This window comes from Protopterus annectens, chromosome 5.part0 (assembly GCF_019279795.1).
Source record: "Protopterus annectens isolate FY-2018-M chromosome 5.part0, PAN1.0, whole genome shotgun sequence".
NCBI classification, from domain to species: Eukaryota; Metazoa; Chordata; order Ceratodontiformes; family Protopteridae; genus Protopterus; species Protopterus annectens.
Genome location: NC_056735.1, coordinates 925,697,240 through 925,724,652, shown reverse-complemented (window position 1 = coordinate 925,724,652; position 27,413 = coordinate 925,697,240). Strand labels below are relative to the sequence as shown.

The 27,413-nt window shown below is 38.9% G+C and overlaps 1 protein-coding gene across 2 annotated transcripts in view; it reads left to right on the top strand.

Annotated features, from left to right (window-relative positions):
- The window catches only part of PGR (progesterone receptor), a 1,418,053-nt gene that overhangs the window by 824,180 nt on the left and 566,460 nt on the right, over positions 1-27,413 (top strand). For both annotated transcript variants that reach the window (XM_044072709.1, XM_044072710.1), the window contains exon 3: positions 8,660-8,776. In XM_044072709.1, coding sequence (XP_043928644.1) covers positions 8,660-8,776 — 117 coding nt within the window. The remainder of the gene's footprint in view (positions 1-8,659; positions 8,777-27,413) is intronic.

Sequence of the window (27,413 nt, the reverse complement as noted above, 5' to 3'; positions counted from 1 at the left end):
AGACTTATACTAATGGAAAAAGTCCGGGCGACCGGACCTTTTTCCATTAGAAAAGTCGATTTACAACGTGCACGCTGGCCAATCAGCGTGCACGTTTTGGAATATTAATGGGGGGTCATGGTATAATTTCTTCTTTACTATCCACTGGTGAGCTAATTTGACTTGTAGCTGCCACTTCAGGAAGCAACACTTACCCACCATCTGCAACTTCAACAATACAATTCAGACTGATAAATACGTCATTTGTAATATTAAAACATCTACTTGTCTGGGAATTAAGTGTGGAATTCTGCCTCATATTTTTAGTTTATTGTTCATAAAATTGCTACTTTTCTGGCAAATCAGTGAGGATCACAGATAAATAATGGCAGATGTTTGTGATTCAGGTTTCATATTCTTCAGAAAATGCATGTAAAACCTATTATATTAGCAACTATCTAACAATGTAAGTGCAATGTTTAAAATCTATCCCTCATTTTTTGGGCATTTTATTCATCATTATTTTTCAGCCTTGTCCCTATTTCTTGAGCTAGAAGGTTGACAGATATGGTTAGCAAAGGTTTGTATAATGACTCCCTGATAGAGCCAGATCCAGCACTAATCAACATAAGCAGTTATCTAGGGCTCGGAGGCTGGAGGGGGAGGGAGGCGCTGGCCAGGGGGCTTTCACATTAACTTTTTAATTTCTACTTTAATGCCACAGCAGCATCTTCTCCTTTAAGGAAGACCATGCATACATCTTTAATATGACACACACATTCCACACTTGCTGCTCTCTGAATGCAGTAGCGAGAGGAATTTAAACTTGCCATTCCATTCATTGCTGTGCTGTATAAGAGAGAGAGAGACTGTGTGTGTGTGTGTGTGTGTGTGTGTGTGTGTGTGTGTGTGTGTGTGTGTGTGTGTGTGTGTGAAATGCCCTAGTTAAGAGGGCAGATTAGTCAGTTTATTCAGGCTCAAACCCTGTACTTCGGTAACAGGAGACAAAAGCTGAATCCTCTATACCAACTACGAGACTGCTGAAGGAAATGTGAGTTTCAGTGCATTTTCAAGGAATTGTGAGTTTCAAGGCAAGAAAACTTTACTGTTGCTCATGCTAAGTCTGTTTTCAATGTGCAACTATTTTGTTTAGCAAATGGCAGTCAGTGTTAATGCTGTAGAATCTGAAAGCAGTTTAGCAGCACAACTGGTAACACACTTGCCTTTAATACAAGAGACTGTTAGTTCTACTCTCACACCATGTCGATGGATTGCTAATACTGTGGTACACTTTAATGGTGGATGGGGGTGTTGCACTCCAGAGTGTGTCATCCTTTCGATGAGATGCCTAGTAACTATGAACTTGTTGTCCATTTGCCAGCCATTCCTCATTGCAATATTACCAGCTTAACAGCTTTTTTTAATGTAGCATAGGCAATTAATTCTCCAAAGGTAGCAGGCACTCAATTTGTAGATGAAACACTGAAATGTAAAGTTGCTTGCTAGTAGCAACTTCTTCCTAAGTTATGGATCTCTTTAAAATGGAACTATGCGGATGATTTTTACTTCTCCAGAGATTGTGCATATGGCTATCAGTGTTTGTACTATAACATTTTAAATAAAAGTTTTAAATTTAATCCAAATATCTATAATCATTGTAGAAGTAAAAAAGAAAATAGTGTGCACACTGCCAGGTTTGAACAGTGTTTATGTTAACTGGAGAGAAATAAGCAAGTAGTAGGACACTGGAATGGCTATGGAGGGGTGGCTGGGGGGGGGGGCATTATCGTGCTTAGGGCCCCATTTGACCATGCTCCCTGGCCTGAGTCTGTGAAAGTTCTTCAACACAGACAGGATTATGAATGTACCCAAAGAAAGGACGAGCTCAGTGGGTGACAGAGAGGAAATCTGTGGAGGCATTTAGAGGGCATGGTAACAGCCTAGCTTTCAGCTGTCCATGATTTCACAGAATGTCCCTAATTTTCTTCTCATATTTTTGGTCTGTTCTTCATAAAGTTGTAATTCTCCAAAATTATTGAATATTGCATTCACTAAATATTGACAGACATTTAAGTTTCAGACTTCATATGCATTAGAAAATTTAATGCAAAATGTGCTATTGTAGCAAAATTTGAGGTATATGACAATAAAATTTAAGCATTTTTCCTGGTTTGAAACTTTATCTATCATTATTATTTTTGGTATCTCGCTTGTTCTTGCATTAAGAGGTTGAGAGGTATGCTAATGTTATTTATGAAAAGCAAATTTGAAAACAATATTTTACTATCGGGAACATCTGTTTGTGTAAAAGTTGAAGAGCATTGCCTGGGATTCAGAAAAGGATAACACAGTGACAGAGCCTGCTCTGTGCAGGTTTGTATAGTGCATTACGTCTGAGCAATTCAGAGACTGGTGGACTGCTACATCAGAACGAAGATGTCAGTCTATAGTGCAGACAGCAAATGCAGCAGTCCAGGGATATCCTCCATGGACTACATGAAAAGAGACATGGAAGAGCTCTCCGATCTTGTAGCCCAGGCAGGTATGACCCTAGCCCTGAGTAGCATTCTGCCATCACCCAGAATGATGCCGCAGTACAAGGACAAAATGATTGACTTCAACAATTGGCTAAGCTTCTGGTGCCATTCTAAAGGGATCCAATATCTGTCTGCCTGGGATGACATGGTCGACAGACCACGATGCTTTGCCAAAGATGGCCTGCACCTGTCAACCCTGGGATTCTGGATACTGGTTAAACTTCTTATCACCCCTATAGTGCCCTTTTTAGGCAAGGTTCAAATGACAAATTTACCACCGTAACAGGAACAGGCAAGCAAAAACTGAGGGGGATGCTACTCAATGCTAGAAGTCTAAATCTCAAAATGCACTCACTCGAGGCACTCCTTAAAATGGAGAACATTGATATCTGTGCAGTGACTGAGACCTGGTTCAAGGCTCCAGAGAGCACCCCTGCACTACCAGGCTATAACTCATACCACACTTCTCGGCCATGTAACCTGGACCGGAACACCAAAGGCGGAGGTGTGTCCATATTCATTAACGACATCCACAGTTCCAGGCTAGTTGCTCAGCATAATGCAGCTGAGGTTATCCAAGTGCAACTAACTCTGGGCAGAACTGCAATCCAAATTGTAGCTTGCTACAGGTCACCCACCATGTCCCAGGATTCCCACTCCTCTTTTCTTAATGTACTGGAAAATATTAGGGTTCAACCAAACACCCTAATAATGAGCGATTTCAACTACCCCACCATTAACTGGGAAAACTACTCATGTACCAACTCCTTCACTCAATGCTTTCTGGAATTCATAAACTCTAATGCCCTGGATCAACTTATCCACACCCCCACCAGGAGCAACAATATCCTAGATCTAGTCATTACCAACATGAGTGACCAGTGTTCCACAACTGAAGTGAACGCTTCATTGATCCGATCCGACCATAAGCTAATTACCCTAGATATCCACATCCTGCCCCCACCTCCCATTAAGGAAACCATGGTAAAAAATTTCTCCAAAGCCAACTTCATGCTTATAAAGACAGAAGTGGTGAACTTCATGACACCCATGCAGATGGACAGTACAGTTACGACTACTGAATCCTACACAATTGCACTTTATAAGCCCTTACATGAGTGCATGGATCGTGCTATCCCAAACAGAACCAATATGCTATCCTACAAAAAATGGAAACCAATCTGGTGGTTCCCTGCCATAAACAAATTGTACAACAGAAGGAAGAATCTGTTGCAAAAGAGAGTAAAATCCCATGAGTGGAAGAGCTCCCTGGTCAGCCTCAGTAAGAAGCTGTGATCCCTGATAAAATCCTCCAAAGCTAGTTACGAAAACAAAATCATCACTGATTCTAAAGACAACCACAAAGCATTCTATAGCTATGCCAAGAATCTCAATGGCAACACTAAGATCTGCTCTGAGTTACAGCACAATGGCACTAAATATACAGAGCCAACTGATATTGCCAACATCCTGGCAGATAGGTTCAGTGCTAACTTTACCCCCCCCCCCTCAACCCCTAAAGAGCCCATCTCTATACTGGAAGAATGCAAAGTTCCTGTAATCACAGCTGCACAGGTAAAAACCACACTCTCCAAAGCCAAGAACACAGCATCCATGGGACCAGACAACATCCCAGGCTGCGTTCTACATGAACTAGAGAACAAATTGGCACCCCACCTAAGTAACATGTTTAATCATAGCCTCACCTCAGGCTTTGTGCCTGCTGAATGGCACACAGTGACGGTTATCCCACTCCACAAGGGGGGAGCCACCATGGACCCCGGGAACTACCGCCCCATTAGCTTGATGAGCCTGGTCTGCAAGGCCATGGAATGTATCATCATGGAACTTATAAACAAAGACATTGGTAATCTCCAAACTCTGGACCCCACCCAGTTCGGGTTTGTAAAAGGCAGGTCATGTCTCCTAAACCTGATAGACTTCTTTGTAGCAGTCACCAAAGCCATAGACGAGGGTAAGGTGGTTCACAAAGCCTATCTAGATCTTGCCAAGGCTCTGGAATTATAGATAAACTCACTAAACTAGGTATAAATCCCTATGTTACAAGATGGGCTGCCAACTGGCTCACTGACAGAACCCACACTGTGAAAGTAGCAGACTCCAAATTCGACTTCAGACCAGTGACAAGTGGAGTACCACAGGGTTCAGTCCCGGGTCCTCTCCTGTTTGGTATCTACTTCTCTGAAGTACAGGCTAACATAGAAGGTCTTTGGCTAACAAATTTCGCAGATGACTGCAAACTAGGAGCCATAATCAAAACTCCTTATGATGTGGACATTCTACAAAAGAGCCTCACTGAGACAGATGCCTGGTGTCAAATCCATGGCCTCAAGCTCAATGCCAAAAAGTGCATTGTCACCCCCTATGGTAAAAACTCTGTACCCATGAACTACAACATAGGCGGTAGTATACTTAACACCAAAAGTGTGAAAAGAGACCTTGGGCCACAGGTGGACAGTAGACTCTCCTTTGATAATCACATCGCTACAGTAGTCAGGAAATCCTTCTACGTGGCACACCTCATCACAAAATGTTTCTCATCCAGAAAAAAAGAGGTCATTGTTCCCCTCTACTCGTCACTCATTAGACCCATTATAGAGTACAACACCCCTTTTGGTATGTACCTCACAAGACATCCACAACAACTGGAAAGGCTGCAGAAATACCTCACAAAGAGGATTACTGGCCTCAAACAGATGCCCTATGCAGACCGTCTCAAAAAACTCCAGCTTTAATCTGTCACATATCGCTTACTCAGAGGTGATCTCTGCCTAACATACAAAGCTATGTCAAACAAAGAGCTGTTGGACATATTCCACTTAAAGAAATCCCAATCCCTTCAAGCTACATGCTCTAGGGACCTAAACCTTGTCACCACAATAAACAGTACATGCAGGAGGGATAGATTCCTGTCCCAGAAACTTCCCATACTCTGGAATAAACTACCTATCTATATCAAACAAAGCTCCTCATTAGCACTCTTCAAGAAAAATCTTGATGATTGGATGGGAAATAGGAAATTCACCCCGGGGATCACCTCTGTGACTCTGCTCGACAGTGGCACAGGAAAATAATTTTCTTGGGTGGCAAAAGCCAGGCTACCATTTTGGCTGGGCTTGTATAGGCCCCAGGGCCGATAGCCTGGTACCTACCTATGAGCCTATGTGGCTAATGCTAACTGTTCATGAGATCACTTCTAAAAATGTCACCAACATCTGAACAGTGTAGTAGAGCAATTAAGAGAATACCTTTACTTTAGTATTTGGGGCACAAAGCAGAAAAAGTACATGCTGGCCTTTGATGGTGTAAACCTGTTCAGTTCAATGGAAGGATTTTGGCTGTTATTATGTTTACATATCAGTAATACAAAGCCATTCACTCATGTCAGCATGTATGCTTCTGTGTGTCTGTGTCTGTATCTGTATCTGTACAGACATGTTTTCAGCTGTGTGAATATGTGTATGTGTGTGTGTGTGTGTGTGTGTGTGTGTGTGTGTGTGTGTGTGTGTGTGTGTGTGTGTGTGTGTGTGTGTGTGTGTGTGTGTGTGTGTGTGTGTGTGTGTGTGTGTTGAGAGCTGCCTGTGCAACCAAGTCTCATGGGCTGGTAGGAGGAAGAGTAGCATACTTAGGTCCAATAATGCAGTGTTCTATTGATAGGCATGACAATGACCACTTATGAAAATTTCAGTAGAACTTTATCATGCCTCTCAATCACAGATTATCACTGTCATCCTGTTGGGCTTAGTACATTGTCCAATTATTGCTAGCAGCAATAATCTTTTTGAATACTATGGATTATTTGACTCATATTTTTTACCACAATCAGATGTCTGAGATGTAAACTCTCAGCAAAGCGGCTATGGCTATTGAGTTGGGGGTATGGAAGCATGGCTGAAGATGTAAGTAATTTATTCTTTTTTTTTTTTTTTTTTTTTTTTGCTCAGTTTAAATATTCTGGCTTTACAGGGCTAGTATGCATATCCATGAAATAAATTTGGATACATTACTCTCTAACTGATGTTTGCAAGAAAGAAAGTTGAAACTATCCCCAGATTTTGCCAAATATTTTTTTTGTCTGCTCTTAGTAAAATTCACTTTTCGGGCAAATCATGGATGACTGCAGTAACTGCATAATGACAGACATTTGAATTTTTGACTTTTTGTCATTTAGAAAGTGCATGACAATGCAGGACTTTTATGCTAGCAACTTTCTAAGTATTGACGAGTAATAGTTTAAATCTTTCCCTGATTTTGGGCCATTTTCCCTCATTATTTTTTGGACCTTGTCCTCAGTTCTTGCACTCAAAGCTTGAAAGTGTTATTTTTATCATAATCAAAACAGATGTACACAGTAAAGTGACTCCAGCTGCTGGGTGGAAGTTTGGGACTATTTGTTGATAAAAGCAATTTACTTTCTTGTCATTTGCAGTTTAGTCTTTGCAGGTTGAGTATGTGTTTGTGTGGAGTAAGTTGATGGAATGGGTAGAGATAAATTTACAGTATGGTTATCATTTCTGACCCTTCTTGATTTCTGAGGTAGGCACTACTGAGTACTTATAAACATTGGCAAGAACTTTTAAGTGTGTTTACTTAAAGGAATACATGGCTAAAACTTATGGTCACTTCACTTGTCAAGTGTCTCACTACTTTCCTGTGCTCCTAATCTTTTCTTCTCTAGCTACTGTTTGTATGAAACAGGCTTGAAATACATTACTGTGTCCATAATTATTTATTTTACCATACCTGAAAATCTGATGTGTGCACAGTCAACAATGGTGCTATAACTACTGGATATGGGTGATTTCTGTTGATAAGATTACTGACCTTACTGTCTTGATCAAGTTAAAATCATTAGTCTGGCTTTGCAGGACTTGTCTCCAGTTGTTTAAAACAAGATTGCATACTATATTGTGGCTATGTTTATCATGGTATGACATTTAAAGTATACACAGATGAGCAGCTATAATTTGGTATGGACATTAGTTTATTGTAATGACAACAATTTGAGTGGTCTTTCATGGTTGAACTGTCCTAAAACCGGTATTTTTTAATAACTATTTAGTAAATTTTGCTTTACATCTTGCTAAAACAGTGTTCTAGTCTACTAAGATTTAAGCAAACACACTCAAAGGTTGCTTTATTAAACAACAAATATAACTTAAAACAATCTTGTAGGTAAGTATAAATTTAAAACAATCAAGAAGGTGAATTCAAATGGACATATATATTTATGTGCTGTCTGTAAAAAGGTAGGGTGGAGCATTGTTTGAAAACTGCCCTGGGCTCAGGGTGTACTTACTGTGCCATTGCTTACTATCCATCATTAAGGAAGCTGTGTCTCAGCATCTTTTTGTAGCTTCATTATTCTAGTAAAGTAACTGAAATAGATGGGGCCTTAAGTTTTACCAACATAGATATACTTTGTCTATTAATAATTATATTACCTTCATCATTCATCATTAAATAAGGTATTGCATTGGCTAGTGCAGCTGTCTGTCACTGCCAGGGTTTGAACTTTTTGAGCATGTCTTCAGTATTGATTCTGTGTGAAGTTTGCATTTACTCACCATTATAGTTTCTGGTTTCTGGAGGTGCTTTAGTTTCTTCTTGCAACCCCAAAATGTATGACCTCATTTGAACATCCCCTGCAGATATTGCTTTATTGTAGATTTTTTTCTGCCCAGTGTTTGACTAAGCAGGATTAATCAATTTAACTGAATGAGATAACTAGATCAGTTACTGAAATATGTTCCATGATTTGGCTTAGCTGTATTGTACTTGTCATACATGTGTCATACATGTGAGCTACTTGTAAGGTATTCAATTGATTTGAAAACTTATAAAGATGCTGCAGACAAAGGCTTATAAGTAAACAAGAACAAAACAGTATTATAGGAAGAGAACTGGGGCAATACAAAATCTTTTTTAGATAGCTGTCTTCAATAACCAGGAAGGTATAACTGAAAAATTCTGCAGATATAAATGTGCAAATGTATCAAAGTGTTTTGTAAAGATTATTAGGAATAGTTTACTGTGCTAAAAAGTAGCCTTGCATTTATCCAGTCTGGCAGATCTTAATGAGTTTTAATTAATTTTCGTTTATTTAACTTTATATTTTGTAGGACAACATAACTACTTGTGTGCTGGAAGAAATGACTGTATTGTTGACAAACTTCGCAGAAAAAACTGCCCAGCATGTCGGTTGAGGAAGTGTTATCAAGCAGGGATGGTACTTGGGGGTAAGAAGTCACATACTGAGTTTACAATAGTATAATTTACTATTGCTGAAAACTTAAATGGATTGGCTATGTTTATTTCTTTGATAGAATATGCTTCTGTATAATGTAATTATGACACATGAAAAGAAACTGTGATTGAGTTCAGTATTTTAACTTAATACTAGCAAAATTAATATTAATATAGAAACACAAAACTATTTTCTGACTATCCTCATCACGGTTGTGGCAGTAGTGGTGTAAATATATCTAGTATCACAATACTATTTGCAAAAGTTTTGTCATTGCTACTAAATGTGCATGCTAGTTCTCATATTTTTGGCATAAATAACCTCCCACACAAAATAGCTATCAGTTGTACCTCAGTTTGTCATCTGTACCAGAACATTGCTGTCCTTTTTTATTTATTTGCCATTATGGCATTTATATGACTAGCGTTTTTTTCCAACAATTTCCTTTTAATAATGATTGCTCAAGCAAGTAAACCTTGGGAATCTAGAATGTTTTTCAGATTTTCCTTAGCTGGAGGCTGTGCTCCATCAGTGGACTTTATGAGCTGCAGGTCGTCAGCTACAGAAAGAATATGCAATGGAATTCTGGATGTCTTGTACTACCATGAGCATCTAGTCTGTACTATCATGAGCATCTGGTCACATTAGCTCTTGTAATCCATCAAATCAAGCCTCAAAATTTAGCCTACTGCTTGCTCCCCTTTGGACTTCATTATATGAAAATCATCATAAATGAAACACTCCCTGGCAAGAAGGGAATCTGGATGTAGTCTCTCCTGACTTCAGGACAATTCAGATTTGCTAGAGTAAGTCACATTTACCACCAGACTGTAATGACATCTGCAGCTTATCTCACCAGAAACAACCTTGTCTCCTCCTCCTATTCAAGAAGGCATGTCCGAAATTAGACATAATATAGGGTAAGAGCTCTATCTGCGGTAGTGGTGCTGCGGTAGCATTGTCGCCTCACAGTAAGACGCTGACCGATTCGACTCTCAGCTAGAGCATTTTCTGCATGAAGACATGCGTGAATGGGCATGCCTTCGTTGAAGGTTGTGTGTTAGGGCTGGCAACTCAGCACATAAAAATAAACTGCCAATCATTAGTGTACCAAAGTTCCGCTGTGGCGACCCCTAACCGGGAAAAGCCAAAAGACAAGTAGTAGATAGGGTAAGAGCTCTCTCTTTATGCAGAATGCTAAAATATTACATAGTATCTGTTCTCCCTTAACCAAAGTCTGGCTTGTGCAGATGCTAGTTTTACTATTGTAAATGAAAGAATAGAAGAGTTGGAAAAGTAATTAGAAATTTACTTGTTGCTTGATAGAAACTAGAAGACTACATAAGAGATTTTTATAAGTATGGTACCAGGGTCATACTAAAAAAGCAGACACTATTGATTAGAAAAAGTAGATAATGTTTTGGGAGGTTATGTGACTGAAGTCCAGCTCACTAAATATATAAGCAGACCACTCTTATTTCAAATTTGAAGTTGCTTGAAGTATTTCAACTATTTTGCATGTGGGAGGAGGGGGTTGCTAAATCAGATATAGAAAAAGGCATGTATGAGAATCTAGGTACAAACAGGAGTGCCCAAAGTGGACAGCAGGAGTAAAATGATGAAATATATCTACATGAGGTACATCTGAAACAAGAATGGATTCAGAAAGCATGAATGACAAAGGTACAGTAGAAAGTTGGTGGATGTTGATGAGAAACTGCTTAAAGGTGTGGAATAAAATAAGAATAAAGTAATTGCAGTAGCATAAGGTTAATAATTAAAAGAATAATGGAAGTGAACATGTGGCTGAGTTGATGACATGGAAGGAGAACAGCTGAGGATAATGGATGTGGAGGTTGAAGAAGAAGGGTTATGTGTGATGCTGACTTTGTAAAGAGAGTTATTTATGCAGGGTGAGCATAGAAAAACATAATAATGTGATGTATAGGCATGAATGAAGATGCTGAAAATCAAAGAAAGGTGATAGAAGGAAGAAGGAATGAACAGAGCAGGTTTCGTTCTAAAATGTGGAATATTGTATTATATTATATTACAATATAGTATACTATGGGAAGATATACTAGCAATACTCTGTCGACCCAGATGTGTGATAAACTTGCTTGTGACTGTGTCCGTGTGTTACAGCGGCTTGGTTTCTTTGGCATGACTGGGGTTCTGTCTTAAACATGCTGCCGCTGTGATGCACAGCAGCTGCTCAAGATCCTGAGTTAGACAAATAAGGCAGGGAGTGAAAATGGGTTGAAGGATAGTAATTACAAGAATATGTCAATTTAAACCTGTGCTGAAATTCAGGAAAGACAGCATGAGGGACTTCTGGTGTTAATTTCAAATTAAGCTGTGCTAGTGACTGAGAAGATATGGTACTCGTAGCAGAATGAGACAAATCTGTACCTTGCTACACAGTCATTGTGCATTCTGCCATATATCAAGAAAACAAATGTCTGCATACTACTAGGTCTTATTAATGGCTAAAACCCTAGCTAGGAGCTTGGCTAGTTTTCAAACACTCTATTTACAGACAGAAGATTTCCCATACTCATGGCTTTTAGCTGGTTGTTACTCCAGATACTTTGCCACAATAATTTCTGCTTCTTAACATACTGCAGCCAAAATATAGTGCCATCCAGTTCTCAAGCAATAAGCAGTGTGGAAAAATGAACTCTGTTTTAAGGCCTTTTCAACAATAATATGAAGACTGATACTTTTTATTATCATTTGTTGCTACAAGATGAACAAACTGCAGTAGAAAGTTCAGTATTGCTTAAGACATTTTCTAGGTTATTTTTAAGACTATGTCTTTGCTTAGCTTCAGGGATTAAAATTATTTATTTACGTCTTTATTGATTAATTGATGTATTGACTGACATGTTTATTTATGATGACATTCTTTCAGTGTATGACCTGGTATGAACTCTTCTATTGGCATGATAACAAGTCTTAGCTATTTTCTATTATCTACATTTTTATGATGGTAAAACATTGATAAGATTGTAAAACTTAAGTAAGGTTCCTTTGGTATGCAGATACCATGGTTTCAGAGTTATTTTGCCTTAACCGCACTCTACAACTGTCATTAAATAAACGGTTGATATCCTATTGACTTTAAAAGTTCTTACATTTGTTTGTTTACGTCAGTCATATCTGGTGCTTGAAATTAATTTATTAATTAAATCAGGGAATCTGTTAAATAAGAGCGCAGTGATGCCATTAATTCAAACTAACTTGTTTGGATAATTTTGAGACGTAATCATAAACAGGTAAACTGTATTTATGTGCATGAACCTTTAAAGTATTTCATCAGAGTTGCATAGTCTCCTTTTGACACAATGCCAGCAAATGCTATTAAAAGACAGCTTGCAAACGTGAACTAGTAGGAAACATTTCACAAAGTAATGACGTTTCACAACGATCAAGGACTTATTTCACCCTCTACTGTTTTACCAAAGCAACTTGATATCCATGAATGATAGATATTTCATCAACTATGATATTAGTGCTTCTGTGAAAGATTGTTTATCTTGCAGTTCATTTATACCTCTGTTTTCCAGTTCATCCATTATTCATAAGTGATATTTCTATTTTCTATTTCCAATTTATGTTTCAGTATGATTACTGTCATCTACCTCTGCTTCCCTTCAGGTAGTCCACCCCCAAATGAACACTGACTTGGATCACAACTTATTTCTGTGCTTTGTACCCCATGGTGAGTGAGCAGTGCTTTTATTCTGAATGAAGAGTAATCACAGGACCCTTGGCTTGTGATATTCACTTCCTATGAGCCTAAAAGGACCTGATTAGCTATTGTTGTCTTGCTATGACTCAACACTCGGCTAACAAGGGGCTGCTGAAGACTGACAGATGTTGGCTGGCGATATTACACATTATATCATCCCCAGCTGCTGTGCCATCCCTGTGGAATTATTTGCATAAGTTGAACTAGCCATAATAGTAGATGCTTGAATGATCACTGCAGAAGCCTTAGCTATATGTGCTGTATCCTGCCAAGGGTATAACAGCCATTCAGCTTCCAAAGCTTCAGGGTACCTTCCACATGCCCAAACTGCCAAGCAGCTTAACCTAAGCTGAGTTAAAGACAAGTCTGGGTGCAAAGCCCTTTAGAGCTTTCCTGCCAACAGAGAAAGGGAGTCTGAGCCCTGAAAGGACAATGCTAGGAATAATAAAAAATACATGTCCACACCCTGGTATAAAATATACATAAAAAAATGTGGATGGCAGGAGAGGGGAGCTACTGCATCAGTAATCATTCGAACATAAAGTATTATGGTAAGGTTACCATAGATAACTGGATTTGGGAGGAAGAAGCAGAAGGGTCTAGGGGCTTCTGGAGAATGTTTCTATTAAAGCTTGATCTGAACCTAAAGAAGGAATTAAGCTTATAGTACTTTGTAAAAGTATGTACAGTGGACCAAGTAGCAGCTTTTAGAAAACTTCTAGACTCCAACACTTTCCAAAAAGCCATAGATGGATCCAAGGCCCTGGTAGAGTAAGCCTTGACCCTGTCTGGAATAGATTCATCATGGTGAGTATAACAAAAGTTAATAGTCTTAGACAACCATTTGGAAATAATTTGTTTTGCTATAGGTTGTCCCCTTCTTCTTACCTTCACAAGAAATGAACAAATGAGCCGATATTGTAAACAATTTAATTTTGTTAAGATAGTACCTGAGCTGTCTGTGGACATCCAAAGTAAGGAGTATCCTTTCTCTCCATTTTCAGGTTCAGAAAAGAAAATGGAGAGATGGATAATATGGCTTAAAGTAAATTTGGATACCACTTTAGGCATAACGGAAGGATTAGTTCTCAAAGAAACCCTGTCCCTATGGAAAATGAGGTAGGGTTGACTCAAAGAGCTTGCAACTCAGATATCCATCTTGCAGAGGTCAGAGTAATCAGTAAAATTATTTTCCATGTTTAGAACCTCAAGACAGCCAGACTATAGCTTTTACACCAAATATTCTAGATACATTCCAAATATCTAAAATAAATATACTTAAATAAGAAACATTACTCTTTTGGCATCAACTTATAGAGAAAGGGAAAATTCTAACAAAGGAACAGATAATTTATAATTATAATATAAATAAAGACAATTGGTTGTTTTTACAAAATCTAATGCATTTTCTTATAAATGAAATAGAACAAATGCAACCTTCAGTTAGACATGAAGCTCCAAAACTCATTGAATACCTTATTCTTATCAGAAAACAGCCTTATCAGGGTACAGGTTATTTGTCTAATATCTATAAAATTGTTATAAAAACAAAAACTATTATGAAAAATCATACTGGGATTATTATACTTTAATAAACAACCATCCTCCAGTTGAAGAAGAAAAAAGTAATATTCTAAAATCTTCCAAATTTTCTACATTATCAAAATACTGGCGATTATTCACTTGGAGATATCTACACAGAAGTTTCTATACACCACATAGGTTAGCCAAAATGTATTCTATTGAAGATCAATGTTGGAAATGCCATACCAAGATAAAAGCAAATTGGCAGCATGTTTTTTATGAATGTATATGTCTCAATATGTACTGGAAATCCATTAACTATTTTTTTCAGACTGTTTATAATAATAATTTTCAATTAACAAAGTCTTTAATTTTATTCAACTCTCCTATTCCAAACTGTGTACCAAAAAAAGACACTAAAATCCTATGGTCACTATTGGCAATTTCACGTAAAATCATAACTATACACTGGAAAAATGAGGCTTTGCCTACATTCAAGGAATTTGAGACTTTAACAACAGTTGCTCACATGGAAATATTAACAGTGAAGAACAGAGCTAAAAGATTTACTTCTTACTATTACTCTTGGATGAAAGTACTGGAAATACTCGAAAAGATCGAAGAAGATATATCATCTTATGTTTCTAACTTTATATAATATAGAATTTCAATGTTATTTGCATAGACACCAATGTAAATAGTTATATAATGGTTTGAAGTTAGTAATGTTTTAGAATTGTAAATATGTTATTTATCTTTATTTCATGTAATGTTTAAGACATCTTATTTGAAATAATAAAAAAAATATTTAGTGAAAAAAAGACAGCCAGACTAGCTGGTTCAAATGGAGCAAATGCTAGTTTCTCTAACACAAAATTAAGATCAGAAGGAGAGGCCACAAGTTTACTTGGAGGCCTCTTATGCAAAACCCCTTTCAAGAACATTTTGACATGAGACTGCTTTGAAAGAGGAGGATACATTGACAGACATGCTGAATTCACCAATAAGTGAACCTTTATGAGAAATAAGAAAGGCCATAGGTAGTAACTCTCACAAATATTGTAAAACTGCAGAATAACTAGCCCTGAATGGATGCTGGCTATGTTGTTAGCATCAACTGGCAAAACCTTTTCCAAGTGCTAATATATGATTTTCTAGTAGCATGGTTTATTGTCTCCATTAGTATCTGATGCACATCCTCAGAAAACAGGTACCAAAAAAGAATCAATACCCTATCATCCAGGCAGTCAATTGAAGATAACTGTGTTTCAAATACTCCTGTACTTGTGTGAGTAGATCCAGTCCACCAGGAAGATTATGATACTTGCCCCTGGACATTTCCAAAAGAAGGAAGAGCCACAGTTGCCTGGACCAGAAGGGAGTCACCACAATGATCTTGGGTGATTCATTTTGAATTTACAGATGTACACTGGGTATTAGTAGAAAGGGTAGAAAGTTCTACACAAACATTCCTGTCCAAACAAACGAAAATGCACCTATTTTCTAGGCCTTCTTGCATGGAGTCCTAGAATAGAATTTTGACAGTTGATTGTTCAGAGAGGAGGCAAAGAGGTCTATTTGAGGAACTCCCCTCAGATGGAACAAATCTTGGAAGACCCCCGATCTAGTTTCCATTCATGAGGGCATGTGCTGGTCCTGCTCAGCTTGTCTACCACATGATTTTTTTCTGATGTAATGTAGGATGCATGCAGAGTGAGACTCTGCTGTGAAGCTATTTTACAAGCTAACATGGCTAGTCTGCAAAGGGAGTATGACCTGGATCCTCCTTGCTCGTTGATGTAACACATGACAGTGGCATTTTCTGTAACCACTTGAAGAGGTTCTGGGCACCAAAGCTGATTCAGACAGTTTAGTGCCTTAATCAGGTCAAGCGTGTTCTTTGTATTTATGTGCTTGCATCTGTCCTTGTTGTCCCACAACCCCCCCTGTACTTTTATCCCTCCTGAAATTGCTACCCAGACAAAGTCCAAAACATCTGTGGTGACTGACTGTTTTGGAGCAGAAGGGGACACCTGGATTTAGGGATATTTGTTGTCTCCAGAAAAACATTTATCTTCTTCAAACACCTGTATAGAAATCTGAAAAGATAAGGGATGTAGATGCTGGGACAAAACTGATTTGACATACATCTGTATCTTTCTCGTATAGTGTCTTGGCCAGGGGTATCATGAGAATCATAGAGGCCATGAGACCAAAAATCTTGAGGTTTTCCCTGTCAGTGATAAGCTCTGAGTGGAAAACCTTGGAAACAGATCTAAATAAAGTTCTAATTTTGACAGTGGAAGAAAAGCTCTTTGAACTGAGCAGTCTAGTTGACATCACAGGAACACAATCCTGTATGAGGAAGTCAAGAAAGACTTTTGAACATTCTCTTTGAAACCCCGGCTTGTGCAAGAGATCTCCCACCCAAGAGAGAGAGAGAGAGAGAGAGAGAGATTCCTGACATTTTGAAAATGACTCTGCAAAGATAAGAAAGTCATCTAAATATGGGGAAAATGTGGATAACCTGTATTCTGCAATGAGCTGTAACTGTAGCTAAACACTTTCTGAAAACTCCTGGTATAGTGGCTAGTCCAAAGGGTAAGGCAGAAAACTGATAAATGTGATCCAGACATACAAAACCTTATTTAATATCTAAAGTCTGGATGAATATGGATATATTGAGGGTCATCTTTTAAGTCTAGTGTTAGCAGTGAAAGTGAAAGAGGAAGAATATTTAATAGGCTGTGAAGTGAGTTCATTTTGAATTTTGGCACTATCACAAACAGGTTTAGGAAAGAACGATCCAGAACTGATCTCCAACCATTTGCTTTCTTTGGTTCTGTGAACATCCTTGAATAAAACCTCTTCCCCACCTGGGAAGAAGGAACTGATTCTATCACTTCTTGTGACAGCATGTGATGAAGAACAGGTAGAAACAAAAGAATCTGATTTGCAGGATGAGGAATGACCCCATGGAGAGGAAGCATTCCTGCCACTGTCATCTGTAACTCTGATGAATGATTTTCAGAACCTATTTGTCTGAAACAATCTTATGCTAAAGACAAAAATGGAGATTCGGACTTTCTGGAAGAGAAAAGGGGCAAGAGAGGGAGAGGTTGGCAAGGTTTCTTGAATAGTCATTCAGGCTTGTTGGACAGTCTTTGGTTTGGGGAGGTTTGAGACTTCTTTTTGGAACCCTCTTGTCATTTCATTTTGTTTACCTGAACTATGTTGAGACTGTGTATTCTGTTTTTGCCAAAACTGGATGAGGAGAAAGAAAATCTTAGACAATTTGGAAAAGGAAGGCTGAAATATCTTGGAGATTCCCTGGATCAGCTTGCCCCTTTCATCACATTTTTGATCACCTCTGTAGCAGAGGGGCCAAACACTAAATAACTATCCATAGGAGAATTCAGAATCTCATTTTTACATCATCTATGAGGTTCTGAGAATGCAGCCAACCAGACTTCCTTAAAAGAGTTCCAGTAGCCATATCCCTGGAAGAAGTCTTAAAAGATTCATACATGCACTGCAGACAATAAATAGTGACCTTGTGCATCAGAAGAAACTAAATTATTTAAAGCAGAACTTTTCTTCACAAGACGAAACTGTAGATAAAACCTTCCCAATACTTTCAAAATATGTCAGAACAAACTTCAACATATGAGCCTGAAAGTTTAAAATTCTGAAAATAAAAGTTGCAGAAGTATATACTTTTTTCCATACCTATCAATAATTTTCCCATCTTTATAAGAAACAGTAGGCTTGGAATTAACTAAGTTGTTAGCAGCAGTGGAGTCAACTAAGGCCATAGTTGTTGGTTCAGGTTTGGGAATAATGTATAAAAGTTTAAAAGACTAAGGAATTTATACATCCTATCTACCTTTTAAGGGACAGCTGGATGACTGTCAGGAAAATTGCAGACAGTAAAACACACATCCTCTAAAGCAGACAGGAGGAATGGGTGTAGGTTCTGGAAAACCTCAGTGCTCTCCCATTGAAAACACTGGTACATTCTGGGACATTCTAAATTAGAGATTGCCTTCCCTATCAATAATTTATATCAGCATATAGGCAAAGAGAAAGAAATAGAAGGGTCTTAAACAAAAGACCAGAACTTGCAGAGTTTTTAGTAGAATTTATAACAGAAGCTGCTGTTAAAAAGGAATAATTGGTAGAGCATATAAAATATTGCATGATAACTATAAGAATCAATCAGAAAAAGTTAGAAAGGATTGGAAAGAGAGTCTGAATAAGCAATTCACAAAGAAATAATGGGGGATATATGTATGTCTCCCAAATATGCAACAAAATCTAGAATATTTAGGATTTTTACTTGGAAATGTTTACATAGATATTTTTATATCCCAAGTTGACTCCAGATAATTTTTCCTCAGTAGACAGCAAATGTTGGACATGTGATGGGGAAGAAAGAGATAATTCGGAAAATATTTACTGGGAGCGTAATGAGTTGGTAGACTTTTAATATTCCCTGCAGACTACTCTTATCAGAGATACTGGGTGACCGATTCCGTGTATGTAGGGAAATAATTCTTCATGTAGGGAAATTATTTTTTGAGCTATGATACAGAATCAGAATTGCATAAATATAGTAAGGCTTTACTGAGTCTAATTATGGTAGCTGCCAAAAAAAGACATTACAATAAAATGGAAGTGAATGTCTAAACCAGCTCTACTAGAAGTAGTGAATATAGTAACAGAAATAAAACAACTGGAATTGGGACCTTTAGAAAAGGGTAGGAGCAAATTACATAGAAAAAAATGGGAATTGTGGGAGTAATACATACAGGGGAGGAATGAGGTTTACAAGAAGGCAGGGTTTGAATGAGCTATGTAATGTTTGACTGGCAATGATTAGGTACATTATAAGTTATGTATAATGTTTGCAACTAAAATTATGTCAGTATGCTTTGTGATGTATAATGCTTGCAACTAGGATTATGTCAATATGATTTGTTTTCATTTATATAAATGTATGGTTGCCAATGTAATCTTCTTCTTTCGGCTGCTCCCATTAAGGGTCACCACAGCTGATCATCTATTTCCATTTCTTCCCATCCTCTGCATCTTGCTCTGTCACAACAACCACCTGCATGTCCTCTCACACCACATCCATAAACCTTATCTTAGGCCTTCCTCTTTTCCTGTTTCCTGGCAGCTTCATCCTTAGCATCTTTTTCCCAATATACTCTGCATCCCTTCTCAGCACATGTCCAAACCAATGTAATCTTGCCTCTCTGGCATTGTCTCCACACCTTCCAACCTGGGCTAACCCTATAATATACTTATTCCTAATCCTGTCCACCCTCATCACACCCAGTGCAAATCTTAACATCTTTAACTCTGCCACGTCCAGTTCTGACTCCTGCCTTTTTGTCAGTGCCACTGCCTCCAACCCATATAACATAGCTGGTCTCACTACCCTCTTGTAGACCTTCCATTTCACTCTTAAAGGTACTCCTCTGTCACAAATCACTCCTGACACTCTTCTCCACCCACTCCATCCTGCCTGTACTCTCTTCTTCACCTCTCTGCCACACTCTCCATTACTCTGAACTGTTGATCCCAAGTATTTAAACTCATCCATCTTTGCCACCTCTACTCCCTGCATCCTCCCCATTCCTATATGCTCCCTGTCATTCACACACATATATTCTGTCTTAGTCCTTCTGACCTTCATTCCTCTTCTCTCTAGAGCATATCTCCACCTCTCCAGGGTCTCCTCCACCTGTTCCCTACTCTCACTACAGATCACAATGTCATCTGCAAACATCATAGCCCACAGGGACTCCTGTCTGATCTCGTCTGTCAACCTGTCCGTCACCATTGCAAATAAGAAAGGGCTCAGAGCTGATCCTTGATGTAATCCCACCTCCACCTTAAACGCATCGGTCACTCCCACCGCAGACCTCACTGCTGTCATACTACCCTCATACATATCCTGTGCCACCCTTACATACTTCTCTGACACTCCCGACTTCCTCATACAATACCACAATTCCTCTATGGGCACCCTGTCATATGCTTTCTCTAAGTCCACAAAGACACAATGCATCTCCTTCTGACCTTCTCTCCATCAACACTCTCAGAGCAAGCATCGCATCTGTAGTGCTCTTTCCTGCTGATCACAAATAATCACCTTCCTTCTTAACCTAGCTTCCACTACTCTTTCCCATAACTTCATGCTGTGACTGATCAGTTTAATCCCTTTATAATTACTACAGCTCTTCACATCACCTTTATTCTTAAAAATTGGTAACAAAAAACTTTTTCTCCATTCCTCAGGCATCCTCTCACTTTCCAAGATTTCATTAAATAATCTAGCTAAAAACTCCACTGCCATTTCATCTAAAGACCTCCATGTTTCCACAGGTATGTCATCTGGACCAACAGCCTTTCCATTCTTCATCCTCTTCATAGCTATCCTCTTCATAGCTATCCTTACTTCCTCCTTGCTAATCCACTGGTTGCCAATGTAATAAGTGAGTAAAAAAATAAATAAATAACAGGAAATTGCATATAACAACACAGGGATCAGTATTTGAGGGAGGATGTTTAAACAGAAATAACTGAAAAGTGCTGCCAAAATGAACACTTAGAAGGGGGGTGAGGGTTGATGGTGTAAGAATGTACCTGAAGATGAAAAGAAGAAGTTAATTGAGTTTGACTGACACTGCTGATCATTGCTTGTGAAAATGTTGTGTTTATTGTTTGGGTATTTATGATTTACTAAATATAATTTGAAAAAAAATGAATCAAAGCAACATCAATACTGCATGAAAGAGGCATGCTTATCGTAATACAAGCACTAGTTACAAAATATAGTACATGTATAGTACATACCACATATAGGTTGTTTTGGGGTGAAAGCACTCAGTATTTTATTTTGGATGGCTGTTTTTTCTAGTAAAGTTTTTTTATATCCATTGGGACTCTCTTTCTTCAGTGCGTTTTTATGCAGTTTACTAGTTTCTTTAAGGCACTGCATCGTACATATTTTGCTAGTGTTTCATTGGTGTAGAAGACTTTAAGTGGATACTTTGGATCAATTTGAACTTTCTTCCAATCTGATCAATACTAATGAGGTGCTACAGTTGAAAGAGGATGTAACTTCTCTCAAAGGTGAACTTACTCACATTATTTAACTGCTTTCACAAGCGGATGGCCGAGGAGCTAAAAAAAGATGTGCTTATTCCTATTCTTCATGATTCCAGCTCTGGTTTTAGTCCTTCTTCAGCATCCGTACTTCCTGAAGCTGAGTTGTTATGTCTGATGGTGGCAGAAAGGAAAATGCTAATACAGAAGTCAGGGAGGTTCGGGATCTCAATGTAGTCACAATGCTAACCATGATCTTCCTTCCTTTGCTGCAGTTTGTGGAATTAAAGAAACGGAGTGAGCTGTTACAGAAACTACAGGTACTGAAGACTATTGTGAGGCAGATAGCAGACTGCAGTCTGACTCACTAGTTAATTTTTCTTTTTATTTTTGTACTGCTGGTACTGGATTGAATAGGGAACAAGTGTGTTCCAATAATCTTAGTGTTTTCACAAACATTTTAGATAAACATTTTCGTTTTAATGGTGAAGAAGTATCTAATGCTGAGCATGTGGGATCCAATAATGCTGCATCTTTTTCATCTTTAAAATAAATTATTTATTTTTCCTATTTAAATGAATGTGTTAAGCATCAAATTGCACCATAGGGTTTAAGCATTTTTAAGTTTCCTATTGGTTTAATATATGATGATGCTATGATTAATGATTTTACCTGTTTTTTGATAAGTGTGGGTTAGAGCTTTTAAATAAGGTTATTCTTTATAATGAAAAGTACAGAGACATCCTATGCCAAGAGGTAGAAAATCTGCATGGTAAAATTATTAATTATTTAGTTTTTGAGGAATATAGGGATTTGTATCACAAAGTTTTAGATAAAATTTATAGAGGATGTAATGGACTTTTTATGAAGAAGATATTAGATAGGGACCTTAAACAATATTCTGAAAAGGCTGTTTATCCTTTTCATAAGCTGATTTCTTCATATCAACATGGTAATTATGTCAGGGATCACCACTAACCAGTTAGGTCTTATACAAGGGAGGACCACATTAATTTTTATAGTGAGGGTGATGAATACAATCATTATAGTGATGGAAATCACTGGTTGTAGGGACAAGATTTTCAAACTCCTAACTGCTTGGAGAAACCAGCAAACAGGAATTTTCAGGGAGGATATCACCATGCAGACAGGATGATACATCTCCAGAGGGGTCGGGCTTATTCAGAGAGAGGTATGTATGTACAGGTATTAGTCCCTACCCAAAGTTCTATTGTTAATACATTTGAAGGATTTATTTAAAATTATATGAATAAGAAAATTACAAGAGAACATTTTTTTGTTATTTTTAAAGGGATTTATATTTATGCCTATGGGAAAAGTTGACTTAGCTGACAGTTTAGTTGAACTGAAGTTGTATACAAGGAAGCTGAATTTTAATATTTTATTTTCATATGTAAATAATTATGGAGATAAGAATTTTAGTGGTGGTAGCCACAGCATTGAAAGAAGAAGTATCTGTAACCCCCCTCCCCCTTAAACCTTTAGTGAATACATTTGAGAAGTCAGTTATGGAGGATATCTGTAGGTTTTATTCTGGAAAAAAAACAAATCTTGTACTAATATGTCTAAGGAAGAGGCTAGTTTAATTAATAAACGTAGGAGTGATTCTACTATTCATATTATGAAAATGGACAAAGGACAGGGTGTGGTCATTTTTAATGGTGAAGATTATTTTGATGCTATGTAAAATATTTTATTTGATGCTAATACATATGCTCCAGTTTCCAAAAAACAGATTAATATTGTTTATAACAGAACTGATTCTTATTTAGAGGAATATTTGTTAAATTTGTGCATTTCCTTGGATGTCTATGAATTGTTATTAGACGCAAACCCTGTTATTTCCTCTATATTTGGTGTTCCGAAGATTCACAAAAATATTTCTAATCTACCGTTTAGACCAATAGTTTCAGCCCGTGGTTATAAAACCCATCCCCTGGCTATTTTTGTGGATAAATGGGTGAAGCACATGGTTGATAAAACATCTCATTTAATTAGGGATTCTTGGGAATGTTTAGGGCATCTTAAGAGGGAAATATGGTCTAATGATCTTTTTGTGATGATTGACGAAAATTATTTATTTTCTGTTATACCTAAAGACATTGGCTTGGAATTTTTTAAAGAGATGTTGTTTTTATATTCTTTACTCTCTAATGAACAAATTGCCCTTGTCATTGAATTAATGGCACTTATTTTGGAAAACAATTTTGTGTTTTTTGAGGGGTAGCATTTCTAACAGATTAAAGGAGTTGCCATGGGTGCGACATGTACACCTGTTTATGCCAACCTTGTGCTTTTAGGGAGGAACACAAGTATGTTTTTAACAGTGGTTTTGATAAGAATATACATTTATATTTGCATTACCTGGATGACATTTTCATTCTGTGGAAAGGTACTAGTGAAAAATTGGACAGTTATGTGAACTATATTAATAATATTAATAATATTACATAATGTTTTGAATTCACCCATCGATGTCATCCACTACAGATTAGTTATTTTATTTAAGCTGCCATATAAGTTTCCTAAATATTCATAGGTTCATAGGTTCATAGGTTTTTACTAGGCTATCTACCCTAGGGCATTTATAAGCCTAGCCAGAGTGTGTTTGGCTTTCGCCACCCATTTTAAATTAATTTTGCTATGCCCTTTTTCGAGGTTAGTATACTGTGCCTCTGTCTAACAGTGACACAGAAGTGATACCCAGGGTAAACCTACAATCTCCCATCCACTCATCAAGATTCCTCTTGAAGAGAGTCAATGAGGGACTCTGCATAATCTGGACTGGGATTTTATTCCAGAGTGATGGGAGCCTCTGGGTTATGAATCTGTCCCTCCAGCATGTCCAATTTATTTCAGTGCTGAGGTTCAAGTCTCTCGAGCGCGTAGCTCGATGGGATTTGGATTTTCTGAGGTGCAGCATGTCCATTAATTCCGGGTTGGACATGGCTTTATACATCAGGCACAGATCGCCTCTGAGCAGGTGGTATGCCACTGAGTAGAGCTGGAGTTTCTTTAACCGGGCAGCATATGGCATCTGTTTGAGCCCTTTGATTCTCTTGGTGAGGTACTTTTGGGGTCTTTGCAGTTGCTGCAGGTGTCTGGTAAGGTACATCCCAAAAGGGGCATTGTACTCAATTATGGGCCTGATGAGGGATGAGTAAAGAGGCACGATGACCTCCCCTGATCTAGATGTGAATCCCTTCATGATTAGGTGGGCTATATAAAATGTTTTTCTAACCACTTTGGCCACGTGGTTGTCAAATGAGAGATTGTTATCAACTTGGGTCCCCAGGTCCCTAATTACTTCTTCTGTACATAATGGATTACCACCTATGTGGTAATTTGTGGGCACTTTGTTTTTGCCAAAGGGGATGACTATACACTTTTTGGCATTTAGCTTGAGGCCATGGCTCTGGCGCCAGTTGTCTGTTTTTATGAGGCCCTTTTGTAGGATGCTTGTGTCGGCTGGAGAGTCGATTATGGCACCCAGTTTGCAGTCATCTGCGAACTTGGTCAGCCACAGTTCTTCCGTGTTGGCCTGTACCTCTGAGAAATATATACCGAACAAGAGAGGTCCCAGGACTGAGCCTTGTGGGACGCCTCTTGTAACTGGTTTGGAGTCTGACATGGCTCCAGCAATTCTAGCCATGTGGGTTCTGTCCTTGAGCCAGTTTGCAACCCATCTGGTGACATAGGGGTTTATATTTAAGCTGGTGAGCTTATCTATAATGCCCGAGTGGGGTATTGTATCAAAGGCTTTTGCGAGGTCCAGGTAGGCTGTGTGGACCACCTTCCCCTCGTCAATGGCCTTGGTGACTGTTTCAAAGAAATCGACCAGGTTTAAGAGGCAGGATCTGCCCTTAACAAAGCCGAACTGGGTAGGATCCAGTGTCTGTAGGTCCCCAATATCTTTATTTATGAGGTCCATGATGATCCTTTCCATAGCTTTGCAGACCAAGGTAGTCAGGCTTATGGGGCGATAGATTCCAGGATCCGCTGAGGCATCACCTTTGTGAAGAGGGACCACTGTTGCTGTACGCCACTCTTTGGGTACATATCCTGTAGTAAAGCTGAGATTGAACAGTAGTTTTATGTTTGGGTTTAGCTCTTCTTGAAGTTCATGTAGGATGCAGCCAGGGACACCGTCTGGTCTCATTGATGCTGTGTTTTTTGCTTTGGAGAGGGCGGCTCTTACCTGAGCATCTGAGATGTCAGGGGGGGAAGCACTCTGCTGGGATAGATATTTGCCCTTTTGGTGGGGAGGGGGGAGAAGTTTGCACTGAACCTGTCAGCTAGGATGTTGGCAATGTCTGTGGGTTCGATGTATTTTTTGTCATTTTGGAGTAATTCTGAGCATATCTGGGAATTCCCACCCAGGTTCCTAACATAACTAAAAAAAGCCTTGTGATTATCCTTAGTGTCCTGTGCAATTTTTCTCTTGAAGTTGGCCTTAGACGAGTTTATGAATGCCCGTAGTTTTTTGCTAATACTGATCAGAGATGCCTTCCCTTTTTGGGATTTTGCTCTATCATGTAGTAGCTTCCTCCTTCTATTGTATAGTTTGTTTATAGCTGGGGTCCACCAGACAGGATGTCTGCCTTTGGAGGATTGGGTCTTGGTTTTGTTTGGGATTGCATGATCCATGCATTCCTGAAGGTGTTCATAGAATGCGTTTATAAAGGATTCAGCGGTCTGGGACATATTTTCCACAGGTTCGGGGGCTTTGAAGGATTCCACCTCAGTTTTGAGGAGTGTGAAATTTGCTTTAGAGAAGTTTTTCACTGTGGTTTTCTGGGCAGGGGGTGGGGACGGGATGTGAATATCCAGTGAGATTAGTTTATGGTCTGATCTTACCAGTGAGGTATACACTTCTGGTCAGGAGCATAGAGTCCCCATGTTAGTGATGATCAGGTCCAGTATGTTTTCCCCTCTTGTGGGAGTGGTAACAAGTTGTTCCATAGCATTTGAATTTATAAATTCTAGGAACCTTTGGGCTAGGGTGTTGGAGCTAGAGTAATGCTCCCTGTCTATGTTTGGGTAGTTGAAGTCGCCCAATATAATGGTGTTTGGAGAGACCTTCATATTTTCCAATGTTCTCAGGAAGGCCGAGTGGGGTTCCTGGGTTTGGGAGGGTGGTCTGTAGCAGGCTATAAAATGGAAGGCAGTTTTACCCCCTGTTAGTTGCACATGGATAGTCTCTGATGCTTCGTGCTGTGCCACCAACCTGGAGGTGTGGGTATCTTTGACGAATATTGATACTCCCCCTCCTTTTGTGGTTCGGTCCAAGTTTTGGGGCCGAAAAGCATGGTATGAGGTATAACCTGGTAGTGCTGGGGTGCTCTCGGCAGCCTTGAACCAGGTTTCTGTTACTGCACAGATATCGATGTTCTCCATGCTAAGGAGAATTTCGAGTGCATGCATCTTGAGGTTTAGACTTCTGGCGTTGAGTAGCATTACTCTGAGTTTCTTATCCCTGGTGATACCTATGGAGGTGGGTTTGTCTTTTGAGCCTTGCCTAAAAAAGGCACTATGGGGGAAGCAAGAGCCTTTGCCAATATCTGAAAGCCCAGGGGTGACAGGTGCAAGCCGTCCCTAGCGAAGCATCTTGGCTTGTCGAGCATGACATCCCAGGCTGACAGGCACTGGATCCCCTTTGAATGACACCAATACTTAAGCCCATTGTTGAAATTGATCATCTTGTTTTCATATTGTGGCATCATTCTTGGTGAGGGTAAGATGCTACTCAAGGTCAGGGTCATACCGGCCTGGGCTACATGCTCAGAGAGCTCCTCTATGTCTTTTTTCATGTAGTCCAGGGAGGTACGTCTCAGGTCATTCACACCAGCATGGACAATGACCGAGTCATATTTGTACTTGCCTTGGAGTGACCTGAGTGTTTGTGTTATGTGGCGGATCCTAGCGCCAGACAGGCAGCTCACCGTGACCTTCTCCTTGTTCAGTCTGGTGAGCGGGACGTCAGTGTGCCTGACGATAGAGTTACCTATTACAAGTGTATCAGGTGTGTTGTTTAGCCTTAAGTCTGTGATTGTTCTGCACACTGGCTTTGTGAGCTATGTGTTGCACGTATTTTGTTTTGGGGTAGCGGTTGCTTGGGTGTCTGCTTTGGAGGTCTCTGCTGCTTAGGCAGATTTTTATTTAGAGCCCCCGAGTATGTTTTTGTGTGTTTATGTGTTTGGTTTGCTGTCAT